Source organism: Muscardinus avellanarius (genome assembly GCF_963383645.1).
Source record: "Muscardinus avellanarius genome assembly, chromosome: 19".
In the NCBI taxonomy this organism is placed as follows: domain Eukaryota; kingdom Metazoa; phylum Chordata; class Mammalia; order Rodentia; family Gliridae; genus Muscardinus; species Muscardinus avellanarius.
In genome coordinates this window covers 1914528-1931902 of record NC_137805.1, presented here as the reverse complement: position 1 = coordinate 1931902, position 17375 = coordinate 1914528, and the positions used below count along the sequence as shown (strand labels likewise).

The 17375-nt window shown below is 40.7% G+C and overlaps 1 protein-coding gene across 3 annotated transcripts in view; it reads right to left on the bottom strand.

Annotated features, from left to right (window-relative positions):
- KIF16B (kinesin family member 16B) overlaps nucleotides 1-17375 on the bottom strand; it is a gene marked incomplete at both ends in the record, with an annotated part of 310078 nt that overhangs the window by 76051 nt on the left and 216652 nt on the right. For all 3 annotated transcript variants that reach the window (XM_080716112.1, XM_080716113.1, XM_080716114.1), the window contains one exon: nucleotides 6971-7093. In XM_080716112.1, coding sequence (XP_080572238.1) covers nucleotides 6971-7093 — 123 coding nt within the window. The remainder of the gene's footprint in view (nucleotides 1-6970; nucleotides 7094-17375) is intronic.

The window sequence follows — 17375 nt, the reverse complement described above, 5'->3', positions numbered from 1 at the left end:
TTTTTTTTTTTTTTGGTGGTACTGGGGTTCCTGGAAGCCCTTCTACCTTCTACCGGGCTACACTCCCAGACCTATTTTTTACATTTTCATTTTGGAAACGGGGTCTCCTAAACCAGTGCGCGCGGCTGGCTTCGAACCTGCGCGATCCTCCTGTCTCTGCCTCCCAAGCGCGGGGATTACAAGTGTGCGCCACCACGCCCGGCACACTACTGGTTCTTAACGTAAAAGACTTGCAGAAGACAGAAAAATGTACAAGAAATATGATGGAGCATAAAAATACTACTTAGAGATAGGAAGAAAAGTATTAGAGCATGATATACCCCCTTTGAGATGACAGCTGCTACCCCTGGATTGACCACTCTTATTGACAACAGCCTGGTCCAGTTCTTCCCTATACATGCTCTGTTCAAGAAGTACAGGTGAGAGTCAGGGCTGTCCACAGCACAGCATGGGCCGGCTCCACAAGGAGCAAACAGCCTTGACTCTGGGCACCCATCACCTGTCATGGTCTACTCTGGTCTTCATAAGAAGGTCAGCAGGAAAGGCTGAGGCAGAGGAAAAAGGGAGAGGGGGGAGAGAGGAAGAGAAAGAAAAGAGAAGAGGAGAGAAGAGAAAAGAAGAGGAGAGGAGAGGAGAGGAGAGAAGAGGAGAGAGGGGAAAGGGGAGAGGTCATGTTCATGACCTCTCTGTGCTAAGCATCTCCCAGCTGCAGGGCGGGACAGAGTGACATGAGAAGGGAGGGCTCACGTGTGTGTAAAGCAGGTGACAGGTGAGAATGCCCCAGTGACTGCTCTCTGTAATAGTAATAGTCTCTCTGTAATAGTCTGCAGGTGGTCTCCACACTTGGGCTGGGAAACTTCCTGGAAGCCACATTTTCTTACCATCATTTATTATACATTGCATCTCTGCCCCCCTCTATTAGGGCCGCCAATTGGGAGATAGAGCAAAATGAGGCAGTATTTTGCAGAAGTACTGAGGAAGGAGACTGTTACTAGGGTAACATCGAATAAGATGATGAGAATTTGGGAAGGCTTCGGGTTGCATCCTGTATGTTAGGGGTGTATGTGGACTTGTATTCCATTGCTCTGCAATAGGACTGAAGCAACACTTGTCCAAGGACTGAAGCTGCAACTGTATGAGAAAAGACAAGGCCCGTGCTTTCCCTTCCCAACGGGGAGTGAGACTAGGATGCTAGCAGGCACCTTGGAGGACATGAGGCAGAATGAGGGCTTCCACAAGCAAGGGCTGGCCAGTGCCCAGGTGCTCAGGATAATGTGCAGAGCTGACACGAGCCTAGAGATGCACCTCTTTGACAACAGGAGCCAAAGCAGAATACAACAACCCGTAAGTGCTAAGCCAGTCCTGAGCCAGGGCGTGTGAGTGCCAGCGGGCTGGAAAGGGAGAGCTGAGAAGGCGGGAGGGGAGTTGAGAGAGAGATGGGCGGCTTCGGCACCCTCAGATGTAGACACGATCAAGAAGTTCCATTCCCCTGAACTTCATGACTAAAAGCCACACACACACACACACACACACACACACATGCACGCGCGCTGTACCAGGCCTGTGTGAGTCACACTGCTGGGTGGCACTAGCAGTCAGAGGCTGGTTTGTGACAGGCATTCAGTGGCACGCGAGACTGAAGGGCGAGGCAGTGCAGTGTCTAGAGAAAGACCACAGATTACAACGACGGTGAACAGAAATGTGACTGTGAGTTGTGACGGGGTGAAGCGGGCACATTGTGCAACAAATGGAGGCTGGGGTGCAGGCACTCCTGCATATCACACCACTCCAAGGACACGGCAGACAGCGGCCTGTAATGACAGCTTGTCTACGGACAGTCCTGGGAAACAAAATGTTAAAAGACACACCAGCACTAGCTTATTTCTTTTTTTTTTTTTTTTTTTTGGTGGTTCCTGGAAACCCTTCTACCTCCGGGCTACACTCCCAGACCTATTTTATATTTTTTTATTTGGAAACAGGGTCTCTTAAGCCAGTGAGGCTGGCTTCGAACCTGCGCAACTCCCGTCTCTGCCTCCCAAGCGCGGGGATTACAAGCCTGCGCCACCGCGCCCGGCACATTGGCTTATTTCTTATCACGTTGTTATGTAAATTAAAACACAAAGAACTTAAAAAAATGTCAAATTCTATGACAAATGAGCATGACATCCTCTGTTAGCCTTAACTACAGATTTCCCAGGCTGGCGCTTTGTATCATGCTAAAATGTAATTTAAAAATTCAGTTTTACCCACTCTAGTTTCAGAGAAAATGGCAAGCACGATGCAGTGCAATTGATTTCATGTATCAGTCACTGCAAGCTTAGGAGAGGGCATTTTAAGATGACTGCTGTAATCCAGTGAGCAGTGTTACTTGTGGCAGCTGTGGGTCAGGGAAAGCATGTAATCTGCAGATGCATGCTGCAAGCTAACAGGCGACATTCTGCAATACTCAGTTGCAAATGCACGCTGGTCAAAGAGAAGTCAGACTGTCCCATCTTCAGCTTCCTGTCTCTGACACCTGGAGGTAGGAGGTACACCTCTTTTTACACATCCGTGCTCTTAGGATTTGCTGGAAGTGTCAACTCCAAAGAAATGGGAACTGAAAGCTGAGCCAGGAGCTTCTAGGCATATGACTTTCAGGGATCAGTAAAATAAAGTGGGATGGGGGCCACACAGAGGAGTGGCTTTCTGCATTATGAGAAAAGAACATTGAAACCAACACCAAGGAGTGAGAAAGGAATTCATGAATTCTGATACAGCCATACACTGAGATGCTATACGGCCATAAAAAAGCAAATGAGTTTAATACCAACTATGTGGATGAGCCTCTCAGACATTACATCGAGCAGCCAACACAGAAGACAAATGCTGCATGTCTCCGGCAGGCTAGGACATGCACAGCAAGTCTGCATCCGCAGAGATCAGTGCTTGCCTGGAGGCTACACATGGGCGCTGACTGCAAAGGGCATGAGGAACTCCTGAGTACCTGAAATACACTCAATCCTGATGGGGCGCATCCCGTGGTGTGTGTAAAAGCCACAATCCATCAAACCACACCCGCAGTGTGTGCAGTGCCCAGCAGTCAACGACAAAGCAGATTTAAAAGTTAAATGAGGCCAGGCGTGGTGGTGCACACTTGTAATCCCAGCATTTGGGAGATAGGAGAATCGTGGTTCGCAAACAGCCTCAACTACTACTTAGTGAGGCCCTTTGCAACTCAGTGAGACTGTATTTCAAAATAAAGAATAAAAATAGAGCTCAGAGGTAGAATGCCCCTGGGCTCCATTCCCAGTACCAATAAATAAAATAAAAGTTAAATGAGGCCAATCAACGGATACCCATCTACATGCCTATTCTCAAAGTTGACAAAAGAAAGTTGTTATCCTCAAAATAAAAGAGGTATAAAGACAGTGTTTTTGAATTAAATATATTTTAGTTTAAAAGTCCTATTATTGTCATTTTAAAGCCCAGTGGTGGGAATCTCCTAGGGACCCATGAGGGATGAGCAGCCACGCTGGACAGTGTTGTCTCCTGCCCTCTCTGTACCTGCCTGGAACGGTTCCCCAGCAGGCAGAGAACCACTTTATCCTATAAGGAACAGAACCATGGAAGGTATGAAGTTGGGAATTAAAATAAAAAGAGCCAAGAAGCAATGCTTGATAAGGTTGATAAATCCCTGGGTAGGGGTGTGGCTCAGTGGTAGAGCACTACCTAACATGTATAAGGTCCTGGGTTCCATTCCCAGCACCGCACAAATAAAAATAAAGACTGGAAAATCCTGCCTAAGGAAGGGTGGCCAGAGAGGGCAGAAAGCAGAAGGGATGAATAGAGGAGGAAGAAGCAGACAGAAAGACACACTGGAAGCCCCTCTCAGTGCTGATGAAAAACAGCCGTGGTCCTCAAACGTGTTTCAAGCCTCTGCACACATCAATGCACACACGCCTGTTGGGCAGGTCTGATTATCCCTGCTTCCCAGATGAGACTCAAGGAGCCTTCCCTTCTTCAGCTCTTTTGGGCCTGCCAACTCCTTGCTGCCTTTGCCTTCCAAGTGCCACAGCTCTCTAAAAGAATTTAATAGTAGTCAAGATAACAGTAGTCAAGATATTATCAAAAGTGAGAGTATTTGTTCTTGAAAACATGACCAATGCGTGGCATGTCCAAATGACGGGCAGAGAAGTTTGGCAAACTTAAGGTTTTTCTTAACAATAAAATAATCTTAACATAAAGCCTTTAATGTAAAGTTTTATGAAAAAGCTCACAAAGCTGCTTCTTTAAAACTCTGCATAATATTTATATAGTTCTCAGAGCAGTACAAAATTGCATGTCCACAGAATTATTAGAGTCTCAATGGAGAATGTCTGAAAAGATTTTAGCATCAGGTGCAAAACAGCTGCAGTTCTATTTCAATAATGACAATGAATGGATCTGTTTTCTCTCCTTGGGCTTTCTTTTATGCATTCTTTAATTTTCAAGTTCAGAATGCCAGGGAAGAACAAAAAGAAAAAAACAAAAAACTCGTTAGCCATAAAGAAAAAACAAAAAACTAAGCCCCAAATTTCATAAAGACATGATTGCATATTAGAAGTATCTGAGAGGATAGCAAAAACAAAATCTCCTTCATTCTCTGGGTTTTTACATAATATTAATAACAAATACTCATCCAGCACTTGGGTGTGCTGGGACCACTTTGCACGCATAGGGTTATACAGTCCTCACAGTGCCTGTCAGGCAGGCTTCACTGCTCCCATTTTCAGGTGAGGCACAGCGAGGCTTTGACTTTCTGAGACTCCCTGATGGAGAAAGGTCGATTGCCGACATCCATTCGCATTCTACCAGCTGCGCCTGGACCTGGAGCTAGCCCATTTTTGCTATTTACCGAGAAAGGATATATTTGTATGTTCATTTCTAGTTTAGGCCCTAATACTTTTGTGACACGGTGTCCCATGGAAACCTGGCCTACTGGGATGACCAGCAAGTCTCCAGGCGAAGACTCAAGTCCACTGCTGCGGCCAATGGCAGCACACCTAGGATACCAACAGAAGGAGGCGGCACACGGGTGTTCAGACCTGGCTTTGGCTAAGTTCAAAGAAAGGATTCTTTGGATTTAAAGTATATGTATTTTGAAATGAAAGCTTGTATTCTTAAAGGCCACACGTGACTTTATGTATTTGGTTTTCCTAACTTGCTTTGACAATGCCATCTTCAAATTTTGGCTACATCTACAGCACATTGCCTGGGCTATTATTTGCTTGCAATTTTTATTTAAAACAGCTCCATTTAAAAAAAAATTAAATGTCTTCTTTATTCAAATTCTATACATGAAATCAGTTACATTTACTAACATATTTTTTAGTTAAGGTAAAATAAACCCATGCACCAACTAAAATCATCGCATGTTTTAACGGGTAGGTGTTCTAAATGTTGAACAACTTTAATTCTGAGCTGATAAAAGCCAATATTTATCCTCTAATTCAAAATTATGAAAATAATACACTCTCAAAAACTACTTTTACCTATGTATATAACATCTACAAACATCTTACATTCCAAAAAGGTGAAAACAAATGAAATGAAACTGAGCGGGAATTCAACATTTTTAAATCAGAAACAATGGCAAGTTATGGATCAAGGACATGGTGTAATATTTTAATAACACACATATCATGCTTTCCCAACAAAATCCTCAAATATATAATTTACTGTCCAGTTGATTTTTCTTTAAAGAAAAACTCAGTATGTAGAAATAACAATCTAAAAACCCGATTAATTTATATTGTTTCCTTACAAAGAGTGAAAAAGGTGCCTACATGAATAGAGGGACCCCTGAGCCCACGGCTCCCCTCAGGCGCAGCGGGAACGGAGGACGAGGAGGGCTTCCTCACACAGGTCTCTCCCCCCTCCCGGCCTCCGGGAAGCTTCAGGCTTAAGGGCTTTTCAGTGGCCATCCTCATAAGATATTATGAACAAAGGGGCTTCTCAGGTAAGATGAAACTTGGAGACCACTAGTCTCATTTTACCAATGAGAAAACTGAGATATGGACAGGTTAAATGTCTGAGAGTCACTTGGCATGATGTGGCAGAATCAGTTTATAGAACACAGATTCGGGATTACTTAAAAAAAAAACAAACAAAACAAAACAAAACAAAAAAAAAAAAACAACTTCCAGAACACCATATGCATCCATACACTGGTGATCCTCATGGGCTTCCTTATATCAGTACCCTTGCTTATCCTTGAGAATGAATAAGTATGATTTATTATTAATTCACTGAGGAGGGGCTGGTCCTCTGCAACATTTAATGAAGTGTTATGAGTCAATGGAAATAAATTAGAAATGAGATGAAGTCATTATTTCAGAAAGCATGACATAACAGGCACATCTCTCCCTTAAAAATTGGATAAATCAAATAACTGAAACAGATTAGGAAAGCTTTAATTAATAATAGCTGCAACAACAAGGAAAACAGCATAGATATAATTTATTGTTTATTATATTCCTACTACTGAATATATCACTTTACATGTGTTAATATATATCCCTGTGATATAACCATTATTCTTCCCAATTCCCAATTTTATAAATAAGAGAATTGAGCCTAAGCCCATGGGTTGAGTGACCAAGTATCCTGGTTTGTCCAGGACTGGGGGAGGAGGTCCCAGAGCACGGACTTTCAGGGCTGCAGTCAGGGAGGTTGTGGGTACGCTGTCATGGCTGGTCACCTCACCTGTGAGGCTGGCAGGTGAGGGGACTTCCCAGAATATCTGAACCTCAACCGACATGATCTTCTGTGAGGTAACCACCCTCCTCGTGCCACATCTACAGCTTCACAGGCTGCTTTTAACAGAGGGCGGGACTAGTATCTTACAAAAGAAGGTATTCACATGGGACTTCATCTTCTTTTACAAAAATTACAGAAAAAGACCTCCATAGCTTCAACCTCTACTCTCGAATAGTAAAGAAAATACACTTACCTTGACCTCAAACTCGAAGTGCTCATCCTTCCCTTGCCCACAGAGCACATAGCGGGGAATACTAATCTTGATCGGGTCCTTCAGGTCATCTGGATTGGCACCCAAAGGGCGAGAAACCATCCGCTATCAAAGAAACATCAGACAGAGAGAACAAAGAGAAACCAAGATCACTCTGCTGCAAATACCCTGCTTGGGCAGGAGGGAGAAAATGTGTTTCAAGTAGAGAAAAGAGCATCAAAACAGTGGAGTTTATTTAGAAAAAAAAATGAAGGTTTCCTTTGAAAGAGAAATGCAAAGCCTCTCTTATAACAAAGGACCATTTCTTTAGGTATAACATTCCAAGAAGGTAGGGCAAAAGCACTTCAAAATGTTGCTTGGCTTTGAAGTTCCTTCCAATTTATAAGAACAAGTGAAAACGGGGCAGATTACATATCCTGACTTTAAAAAACTGCTACACAATAGATTTCTTTCTCAAGTTTTTTTTTATCATCTAATGAACTTTTTTGTTCATAGACTATCACACTGACATGTAAAGCTGTCAAAGCTGGAAATTTTATTCAAATTTATTTCATCTATAACTTTCAGCCATTCTTATAAGCCATTGTAATATGGAAAACTCTTTAAATCACAATCAAAATAAGTCGCAAGTTTTTTTTTAATTAATTAATTAGTTAATTATTTTTTTTGGTGTTACTGGGGTTCCTGGATGCCCTTCTACCTCCGGGCTACACTCCCAGACCTATTTTTACATCTTTATTTGGAAACAGGGTCTCCTAAGCCAGCGTGCACGGCTGTCTTTGAACTTGCGCTATCCTCCTGTCTCTGCCTCCCAAGCGCGGGGATTACAAGCATGCGCCACCACGCCCGGCTTAAAATTTATTTAAATAATAGCTTTTCTCCGACAAATATTTATGGTCTGGGTGCTGGGGATCCAGAAGAAGGGGCATGATAAGAAAATTTTTTAAAATAAGTTCTCTTGATTATAAAAAAAAAGAAATCTCTGCACCATCCTCACTACTCGCACCAACTTGGGGTTTCAGAACACATTAGAAAATATGTTTTAGAAGCAGTAGCACTAATAAAAGAATCAAAGTCATACAGGTAGCATTTATTTAAGACTTACTACCTACCATGACTCTGCTACATAGTTTATGTGCTTTGGCTCCATTTTTCTCCTGACCCTCCCACCATGACCCTTACTGACCCCGCAGAAAAGATGAGAGGCCCAAGGCTGCGGGATGTTGTCACCAGGTGAGATCACATGATGGAGGTAAGTGGTCACTCGGGTTTGAACTCAGGAAAACCAGAGCCAACCACTGTCACCACTAGGCTCTAACAGAGGGTAGTTTTCATGATGACAACATCATGAAATTTTAAAATGTTCTCATTCATCTGAGATAAATGCAGCTAGCAAATATTTCAAACATACAGATGATCTAAGAAGCTGGAAACTCCATGGATATACAGTAAAATGTACTTCTTTGACAAAACAAAAGCACAAACAAAACCTAGTGAGTAAGGAGTCCCCTTTCTCCCAGGCAGAAAGGGGCCGTAGGTCCCCAGGCCAGGCCCCACCTAGCTGTGTGTGTGAAAGTTCAGACTTCTGGGTGATTCAGAGATGACACGCTTCAGACGGATGCATTCAACTGAGCTGAACATTTTGGCACACTGTAAAGTTATCAAACCCTTTTAGAGCATCTTATATGTTGTCCCAGTGGCTGGTCACCCATAACAAGAACCACTACTGACCACAACTGCATAGCTAATTAGCTATTCCGGATGTCAAAAACCAAAGTGAAAATCATTAAAGAAGGGTTTCTCAATATGAACACTGGTCCATTTCAAATTACATCAAATATAGAATTTTCCCGAAGCCTGAAATATGTTTATTTAAACGTGAAAAGAGGAGAAATCATTTGGTGGTTTTATTACAGGCAGGCATTTGGTGTTAAGCAGTATCTTCAACTTAAAAGTGCATGGCTTAGCCGTGAAGTTCTTGCTCTGATGCCTATGCCTTGATTTCTTCTAGGTCTTGCTTAATAATTATATTTTTTTAGCAGAGTGTGGTGGTACAAGACTGCAGTCCCAGTACTTGGGAGGCTGAGACAGGAGATTGCAGGTTTGTGGCTAGCCTCGGCAAGTAGTGAGACTCTCATCAGCCTAGTGAGATCCTGTTTCAAATTAAAATAATAAAATAGAGCCAGAGGTGTATCTCAGAAGCTGAATCCTCAGTACTACAACAACAAAAGAAAATACATTTTAAAGTAGGAAGATCATCTCTTTCCAGATAGGACACCATGTCTCAGAGAGTTGGTTTACTACTCTATATACATGGGAGCTGGAGATTAGGAATTATAGCTGGTCTGGGAACCACCTTGAGATTGAGGAAATGATGCTATAAGGGATTTTGAATAACAACTAGCAACTGACAGCACCACTGAGAAGGAAAGACCCACTTACCCTACCTCAGGAAGAACCTAGACTCTCTCTAACAGGTAAAGCAAGGCCCACCTCAGTGCTAATCTGGTATGGAGCTGTCCCTGTGTAGTTAGAAGCTCTGTGCTAAGAGGTGAGGAAGAGGAAAGGAGGCAGGAAGGCAACTGACCTCTCCCTTCAACCTACTAGGAATGGCAATGGTAGAAATTCTTAAATACACACAACCTTTTCAGGGATCATATTAGCATTCTTTCAAACTTATCTACTGAATTTGTTATTTAAGCACGTGGTTGTCATAAACACATTCGGGAGGGGATCTAAAAGGTTACCTTCCTAGTTTTTCACATTTTGCCTAGGGATGCCTCTACGTATATACTTCAATCTTTTGAAATCACACGTATTATTGGGTTCTCAAGAAGTATGGATCAATGCCATCACCAAGCATAACATACTTGGTACTGAAACTCTAGCTTTAACTGCTTCCCAGGAATAGCTGCATAAAGTGGACTTGGGGCTGAACATGGTGGTTCAGTATTTGGGAGGCAGAGACAGTAAGATCACAGGTTTGAGGCCAATCTCGGCAACTTACTGAAGTTCTCAGCAACTTAGTGAAGCCACATTAAAATACATATGTGGCTGGGAGTGTAGCTCAGAGATAGAATGCCCCTAGGTTCAATCCCTAGAACCACAAGAAAAAAAAAAAAAAGAGTGGACTTAGGATCCTAGGTAGTCTTACCTCAACGACTCAAAAGGAGGAGACTTGAAACACAATCCTATCTGTGGGACTTGGTCGTTGACCCCTCTGTACCTCAATTTCCTTGTCTATGAAAATGGGCATGATTTTACCAAACTCCAATGACTCGGAGTAAATCCAACTATGAACAGTATGATTCTCTGCCATGTGGGCTTAAAGTTAAAAGCAAATGATAGTTATGACCACAACCAGATTGGAAAGTTTTGATGGGGAAACAGAAAATGATTAAAATAAGTACAATGCTATCTAATGTCATGAATATTGCTGAGGAAGAGATGCAAACAAAATTGCCCAGGCATATTCTGTAAGCAGCAATGCAGACTTAACCTTAATTTTGCAAATACCTTTCTGCTACAGCATCTTGTGCAGGCCTTGAGCAAAAGCTCAGCTGGGGGACACGCAAAGGCTAGAGACCCCCAGGAGAAAAACTAGCCCTTCCCCCTTCAAAAGAATTATTTTAAAATTATTTGAATTAATATGTGTAATTGGAATTTTATGTGTGTGCATTATAACTAAAAGAGATGGGCAGTGACATGTGAGAGACTGAGTCAGCAAAGATCTTTTTTTTCCCAAGGATAAAGTTTGAGCCAAAGATTAAGCTCAAGCTGACCTTAGTTTGGGCCAACATATAAGATTAAGTTCAAGCTGGCCTTGTGATATGAGGCAAAGCATACTTTCTATGATTTATTAAATGTCTGGCATCCTGTCCTGAAGTCTGTTAAAGACTTTTTCTGACCTTGAAGTTTCTGCTTGCATGACTGTGGTTTTGTCTATTTTGCCAAGAAGAAAAGAAAGTTTAAAGATTGTAACAAATCCTGAATAAAGTCGGAGAAGCTGGAGAAGCTGCCATCTGGTCTCATGTGTCAGGGTCTTCTCTCATTCAACCTCGACTCTTCTTGCACCAACACACGACCCCCGACTCCTGCTAGGGCTGGACCCCGGCACCTTTCCTTATAGTCACCACTAGGATACACAATCAAACATTGCCAGCTACGTGTCACCTGGAAGGTAGGGTCCTGAGCATATAAAGTAACTTTTGCAAAGCCTTTGAAATTTCTTAGACCTTTATTTTTTTCCATTGCATTAAGATTTGAATGAAGATTTTGTTTTCACTCTGAATGGATTCTACTCTAAAGATAGCATGAGCTACCTTGACTTTCTCTTTTTATAAGCCAATTTGAAAAATGGGCTAAAAATGCAATGGATGATCTGGTTATTAGGTGGGGATTTTATCACTGGAAAGCTCACTCTTCTTAGAACACAATTGTGAACTCAATCCATAATCAAAGGGCAGTAATGTGAGGCTCAGGTTCAGACAAATTCATAGAGAACAAAAAACCCTGCCAGGATAATTTTACTGGGCATATGAATTGAGAAGGGACCAGTTAATAGGACTAATTGGATATGATAACCACTAAGTGCCTCACATCTATCTAGAATGGCCCTCTACACACCAGCACTGTTAGGGGGACCTGTATCAATGGTTCTAGACTGGATACTAGAGTTAATGCCCCCACCAGGATCAGCCAGGTAAGTGCAGCAGCTCCTTTGCTGAGAAGATATCCCTCTCTTTATTACTCAGTATGCTGGAGACCAAAAATACTGCCAGACCCAGTATCATCCTTTGCTATATATAAATTTATATATAAATCTCATTGATTTCCCATCAACTAAATATTAATTATACAAACCATAACAAAATGAGCTACCTGAAGCAAACCATAACAGAAATGAACTATAACAAACATGAATAAATGAAATATAAGTCAGGGAACTGAGGACACTGAACAAAAGTATAATAAATATATAAAGAAAAAAGTATAAGCTTCCATCAAATCATCATTGCAGTATTATTTTTAAAAATTACTTTATACAGTCAATTTCATGAGGAATGTAGAATTCACAGGATACAGTGTAAAAGGTTCTTGACATCCTGGGAGTGTAGCCGGGGGGTAGAAGGGTTCCATCCCCAGTACCACCAAAAAAAAAAAAAAAAAAAAAAAAAGAAAAGAAAAGAAAAAAAAAGGTGGGAGAGGAGAAAACATTTCCCTTTATCAAAGTTTTTCTAGAGTGGACTTAACTTTCCAACTAAAGGAGCAACATTGAGTACACGTGGTTATGGTTATCTATATTATATTCACTTTATGCTTCTGTCCAGGCTTTTCTTCTATAGGGGTTAAACGTGAAGAGAGAAAAAAGGAGACAAAAGGCCCATGTTTATATTGGGCAGGAAAGAAAACTAACATAAATCTCTCCTAAATTTATTCTTAGCTTGAAAGTGGCCGTATTTTTCCTATCTTGAACGTTACATTAGTGATGTATATGTGTGCTGTAACACATTATATCCCATTTTTTAGGGAAAAAAATTAAATATCTGTAGTATTTATTTTAGAATCAGTCATTTTTCCTAGTTGTGGCAAAGGAAAATCTGAAAAGGAGATAGAGAGACATGAAAGGCTGTGTGTTTGGAAGAACCTCCGTGTATACATAAGAAATATATTTTAAAATTAAATACAAAGAAATATTTTCTGACAAGTGTGTGTTTGTGTGTGTGTGTGTGTGTGTGTGTGTGTGTGTGTGTTACTAGGTAGAATACCCAGATGCATTCTACCTCTGAGCTACACTACCAGCCCTATTTTTAAATTTTGAAACAGGGTCTCACTAAGTTGCAGAGGGCCCCGCGAGGTTGCTGAGGCTGGATGTGAACCTGAGATTCTCCAGTCTCAGCCTCTCAAGTACTAGGATTACAAGCCTGGATTCTGATAACTTTTAAGGAAATCATGTCCTGTGTCAACAAATATGCTCTTTTCTACTGTGAGTGAAACAGTGTAGAAGAGACTGGGCAGACAGGGCTGTAATCATTCAGATTAGACTCTTTTCTTCCTACATAGGCTGTCGCCTTCAAAAGGGGCAAATTGAGGAAATGAACAGGAGTGGCATTAATATCTATTCAGATCACTGCCAGCTCTGCAGAGGGCATGGAATGGTCCAATTCTACAGGGACTCATCAACAATTCCCCCTAAACGTTCTAATGATGTACCAGCTGGTACAGTTCAGTTCACTCTGATCATGGCAAGGTCAGACCCAAGAACTGTTATCTAATCTGAAGTCCACATCTAAGCTTTGATTCTAGAAAGCAAAGGAGGTTTATTCCACCTTCTGTTTAACCACACATGTGTAATAACAGCTTTGGTTAGAACTATCATGTATCAAGCACCTACTATGCCCTAGCAGTCCAAACAAGGTTTTGTATGGTAAGAGCAGTGATAGTAGGATCTGTTACATTCTCAAATATGAGCCACATTATATAAAATAGGAGTGAGGAGAACTTGTATGAGGGAGTGCAGATTATGGGTTTATATTACATCAGAAAACAGAAATACAAGTTTTCAAATCAAGGAACATTTTTAAAAATTCTGATATGTATCCTGAGGGATAAATTGTCTAGAAAATGGCAAACTGCTAGACAAAGATGCTTCTAGGATACCTTGAGTTTGACTGACAATTTTCAATCCACAGTTCTTAACTGAAATTGTTACTTCTTCTGTATAAATCTGAGTTGACCAACATTGTTTCTTCAAGTATTAGAAATATTTGATATCTACCAAATGCTTCATTTTGAAATTAATAAAAATACCACTATTTTTTTGTGTGTGTGCAATACTGAGGATGGAACCCAGGGGGATTTTTACCTTCGAGCTACACCCAAGCACTATTTTTTATTCATTAGTTTTTTGAAACAGGGCCTAAGTAGCTGAGGCTGTTCTTGAACCACGTTCCTTCTGTCTCAGCCTCCCAAATGCTGGGATTACAAGAGTCACCGCCACGCCCAGCTCACTACCTATTTTTTATCTCTAGTTTTGTTGGTCATCATCTCTGGATAACCCCATCAGTAAATATTTGCTGAAACAGAAACTAAATATTGGGTCCAGTATGCCTGATTGATAACACTGGTACCAATCACCACCAAAACTGCATCCAGTTTGGGCTATCAGGGGGAAACCCAGATCACCTCCTTCGGTGTGTAAGGTCTTCAGTTAATCATGGATTGCAGCACTCATCTTCACTCACTGATTTGTTTTTTGCTGAGCTGAAAGTGAATTCTGTGGTCTACGAGAAAGTAATGTAGGAGAAGAACCAGGTGTGGTGGCGCACGCTTGTAATCCCCGCACTTGGGAGGCGGAGACAGGAGGATCATGCAGACTTGAAGCCGGCCTCGCTGGCTTAAGAGATCCTGTTTCCAAATAAAAATATAAAATAGGTCTGAGAGTGTAGCCCGGGGGTAGAAGGGTTCCATCCCCAGTACCACCAAAAAAAAAAAAAAAAAAAAAAGACAGAAAAGAAAAGAAAAAAAAAGGTGGGAGAGGAGAAAACATTTCCCTTTATCAAAGTTTTTCTAGAGTGGACTTAACTTTCCAACTAAAGGAGCAACATTGAGTACACGTGGTTATGGTTATCTATATTATATTCACTTTATGCTTCTGTCCAGGCTTTTCTTCTATAGGGGTTAAACGTGAAGAGAGAAAAAAGGAGACAAAAGGCCCATAAAAGGAAAAAAAAAGAATTGAAAAGTAACTAATAAGGCAATCCTTAAAAACAAGAACCACCACCACAAATTCACACAGAAATAATCTTTAATGCGCATGTAAGAAAGGAAGGAATCAACATAGCAATGCTTGACAAATATTCTTTGCTAGAACATACAAAAAATAAGTTTACTCAGACAGTGTCAAGAATGACAATGACTAGGAGGTGCTCTGGCATTGTGGGGGAATGCATATGATCTACAATAAGGAGGTCTGGATATAAGTCCCAATTCTCAACCAACTAATTCTCAGTCTAAATTCCCAAATGTACAATGGAGATCAAGAGTAATTTACCTATTCCAAGAGGGTCATTTTAAGGATAAAAAACAACACTATACAGGGAAAAAAAAAAACCCACTATACTTTGTAAACTACAATATACATGATAGTTGGGATTGCTGTCATCAAGGTACTCCTCTACATCTTTAGCAACAAGGGATTTTAACCCAGTATGGGCAGGAGGAATGATTTACAATAGAATTTATTTTCTTCTCATCAATAGATCATTCAGTTTCATTCCTTATAAAGGCAAATTACAAATATACATCATTGACACACAATTAGGTGAAGATGGTTTGGAAACTGTTATATAAGGGAAAGATTAAAGAATGTTGTAAAAAAAAAAAAGAAGAAAAATTAGAAGATTTAAAGAGAGAATCCTTCTTTCTGAGGGCTGTGATATAGCTCAGCATGCAGAACAGACCTGCTTTGTTCTGCTTTAGAAGGTGACTTGGCTGGAAAGACTGGGCAAATGGATAACACTATAAGGAGACTATAGAAAGAATGGTCTTATAATAACATCTCCAGCAAGCTAACTGCTTCTGTGGTAGAAGTAATGAGCCCATCCATGGAGCTAATATTCAAACAAGTTTGAAAGCAAGATGAATTAGGTAACTTTAAAAGCCCTGGGATATATGTTCTTCCTAATACCTGGATGTTTCCATTAGAAAGAAGTACTACAAGGCTTTTTATTTATTTATTTATTTATTTTTGAGTCTTAGCTTCAATAGAGCCTTGAGAACTTTGACAGGAAGTACCTGTGGTACATTTAATGAATGGCCCCAATTCTTTCCTTCCCTAAGTGGGAGTACACCTCTCTATCTTGGTGGGCCTCTTGTGGATAGAGTGCATTTCCTTGACCCTTAACTTTGGGCGATTCATGTAGTTTGAGGGTTGTTTGTTACTTGGCAATAGCTGACTGATATAACATTTGTCACCACCGAAATTTTGAGAAGATAAGCTACATTAGGCATCCAGGCTATTAAAGACTGTATTTATTATTAACATTAATAAGACTATGTCACTAGAAACTAGTTCATCCAATCAGATAGCCTGGCTATCCAAGAAGTATTAAGGAGTTCAAATTTGTTTATCAAACAAAGCTTTAAATCAACTGAGAAAAAGACTATAAGTAAAAATTTCCATAATCACTGCTACTAGTAGGCTTTAGTGTTCTCTTCCTACAGGAATCATACACATTTTTAAAAATTGAGATCGGGAGACACACTGTTTTGAAATGTTTTCCAACAAAGTCTAAAAAAAATTCACCCTGCCAACCACAAATCTATAAAACAGGCAGCTGTGAGCAAACTGTGCTGTAATCAAATTTGGATGAAATTATTATTTCAAAAGTACTCAAAGAGGTATTGTCTGGAATATATCAAAGACTCTCACATGTAAATGTTCGTACATATAACAATGCAAACACAACATAACTAATTATGTCTGAAACTTTATGTTTCCTGATTCAGTAACCAATTACATCCAAGATGTGACATGAGGTTGAATACCTAGACTCTTGTATTTGCTACACTACAGAAGTGCCGTGGGCTTGGAATCCCTGAAGGATGGGCCAGACGAAGGCCGCTATGACGGAAGCCATGGTGGACAATGCCACAGGCTCCTACACCTCTTCTCCCCACATCACTATAACTTCAACACCTGCCTCACAGAGAATCAAACTCTCATACTTGTGATATTTTATCTCTAGATACACAGGATGCTGGGGAGAGAGAAGTGACATAAGAAACTTGAATGCAGTAGGGATGGATGCTTCTACTGTGTGGTGAGATACCACCGTGGCCAACCAGGATCGTGGCTGAAGAACTCACAGTAAACAATGTGACTTTATGCAACAGTCACATTTGTTGCATGCTCCATCTATGAAAAGTACTAGGGACCAAGAGCTGTAACCTGGTAGAATTATGCTTTTGTATTTGTGAGGAAAAGCAAGTCTGTTTAATATTTAACAGTCTTTGTTAAAATTATATGCTATATTCAGAGGTAGAATGTCCTTGTACCATACACACACACTGTCCTAATCCTGGGAAGGATAAAGGCTGTCGATGAAGGCCACAGCCAGACTGGGCACTTTTTCAGGAGCACAAATTAGCATACCAGAAGCTAGCAGGCACAGAAGGCTCCAAGCCTTCAGACTAGAAATTGACACAAAGGTGAACAATCAGAAATGCTTTAATCATCTCCCAAATAATGAGGCAGACCCAAATTTACAAGCCTGAGTCTCAAAGTAAATGAAGTGAATGGTAATAAAGATATTTTATCAGCTATTTTCATTTTACTGTAGATATTTAAAATATTTATATTATCAGTTTAAGAGGTCTGATTTCT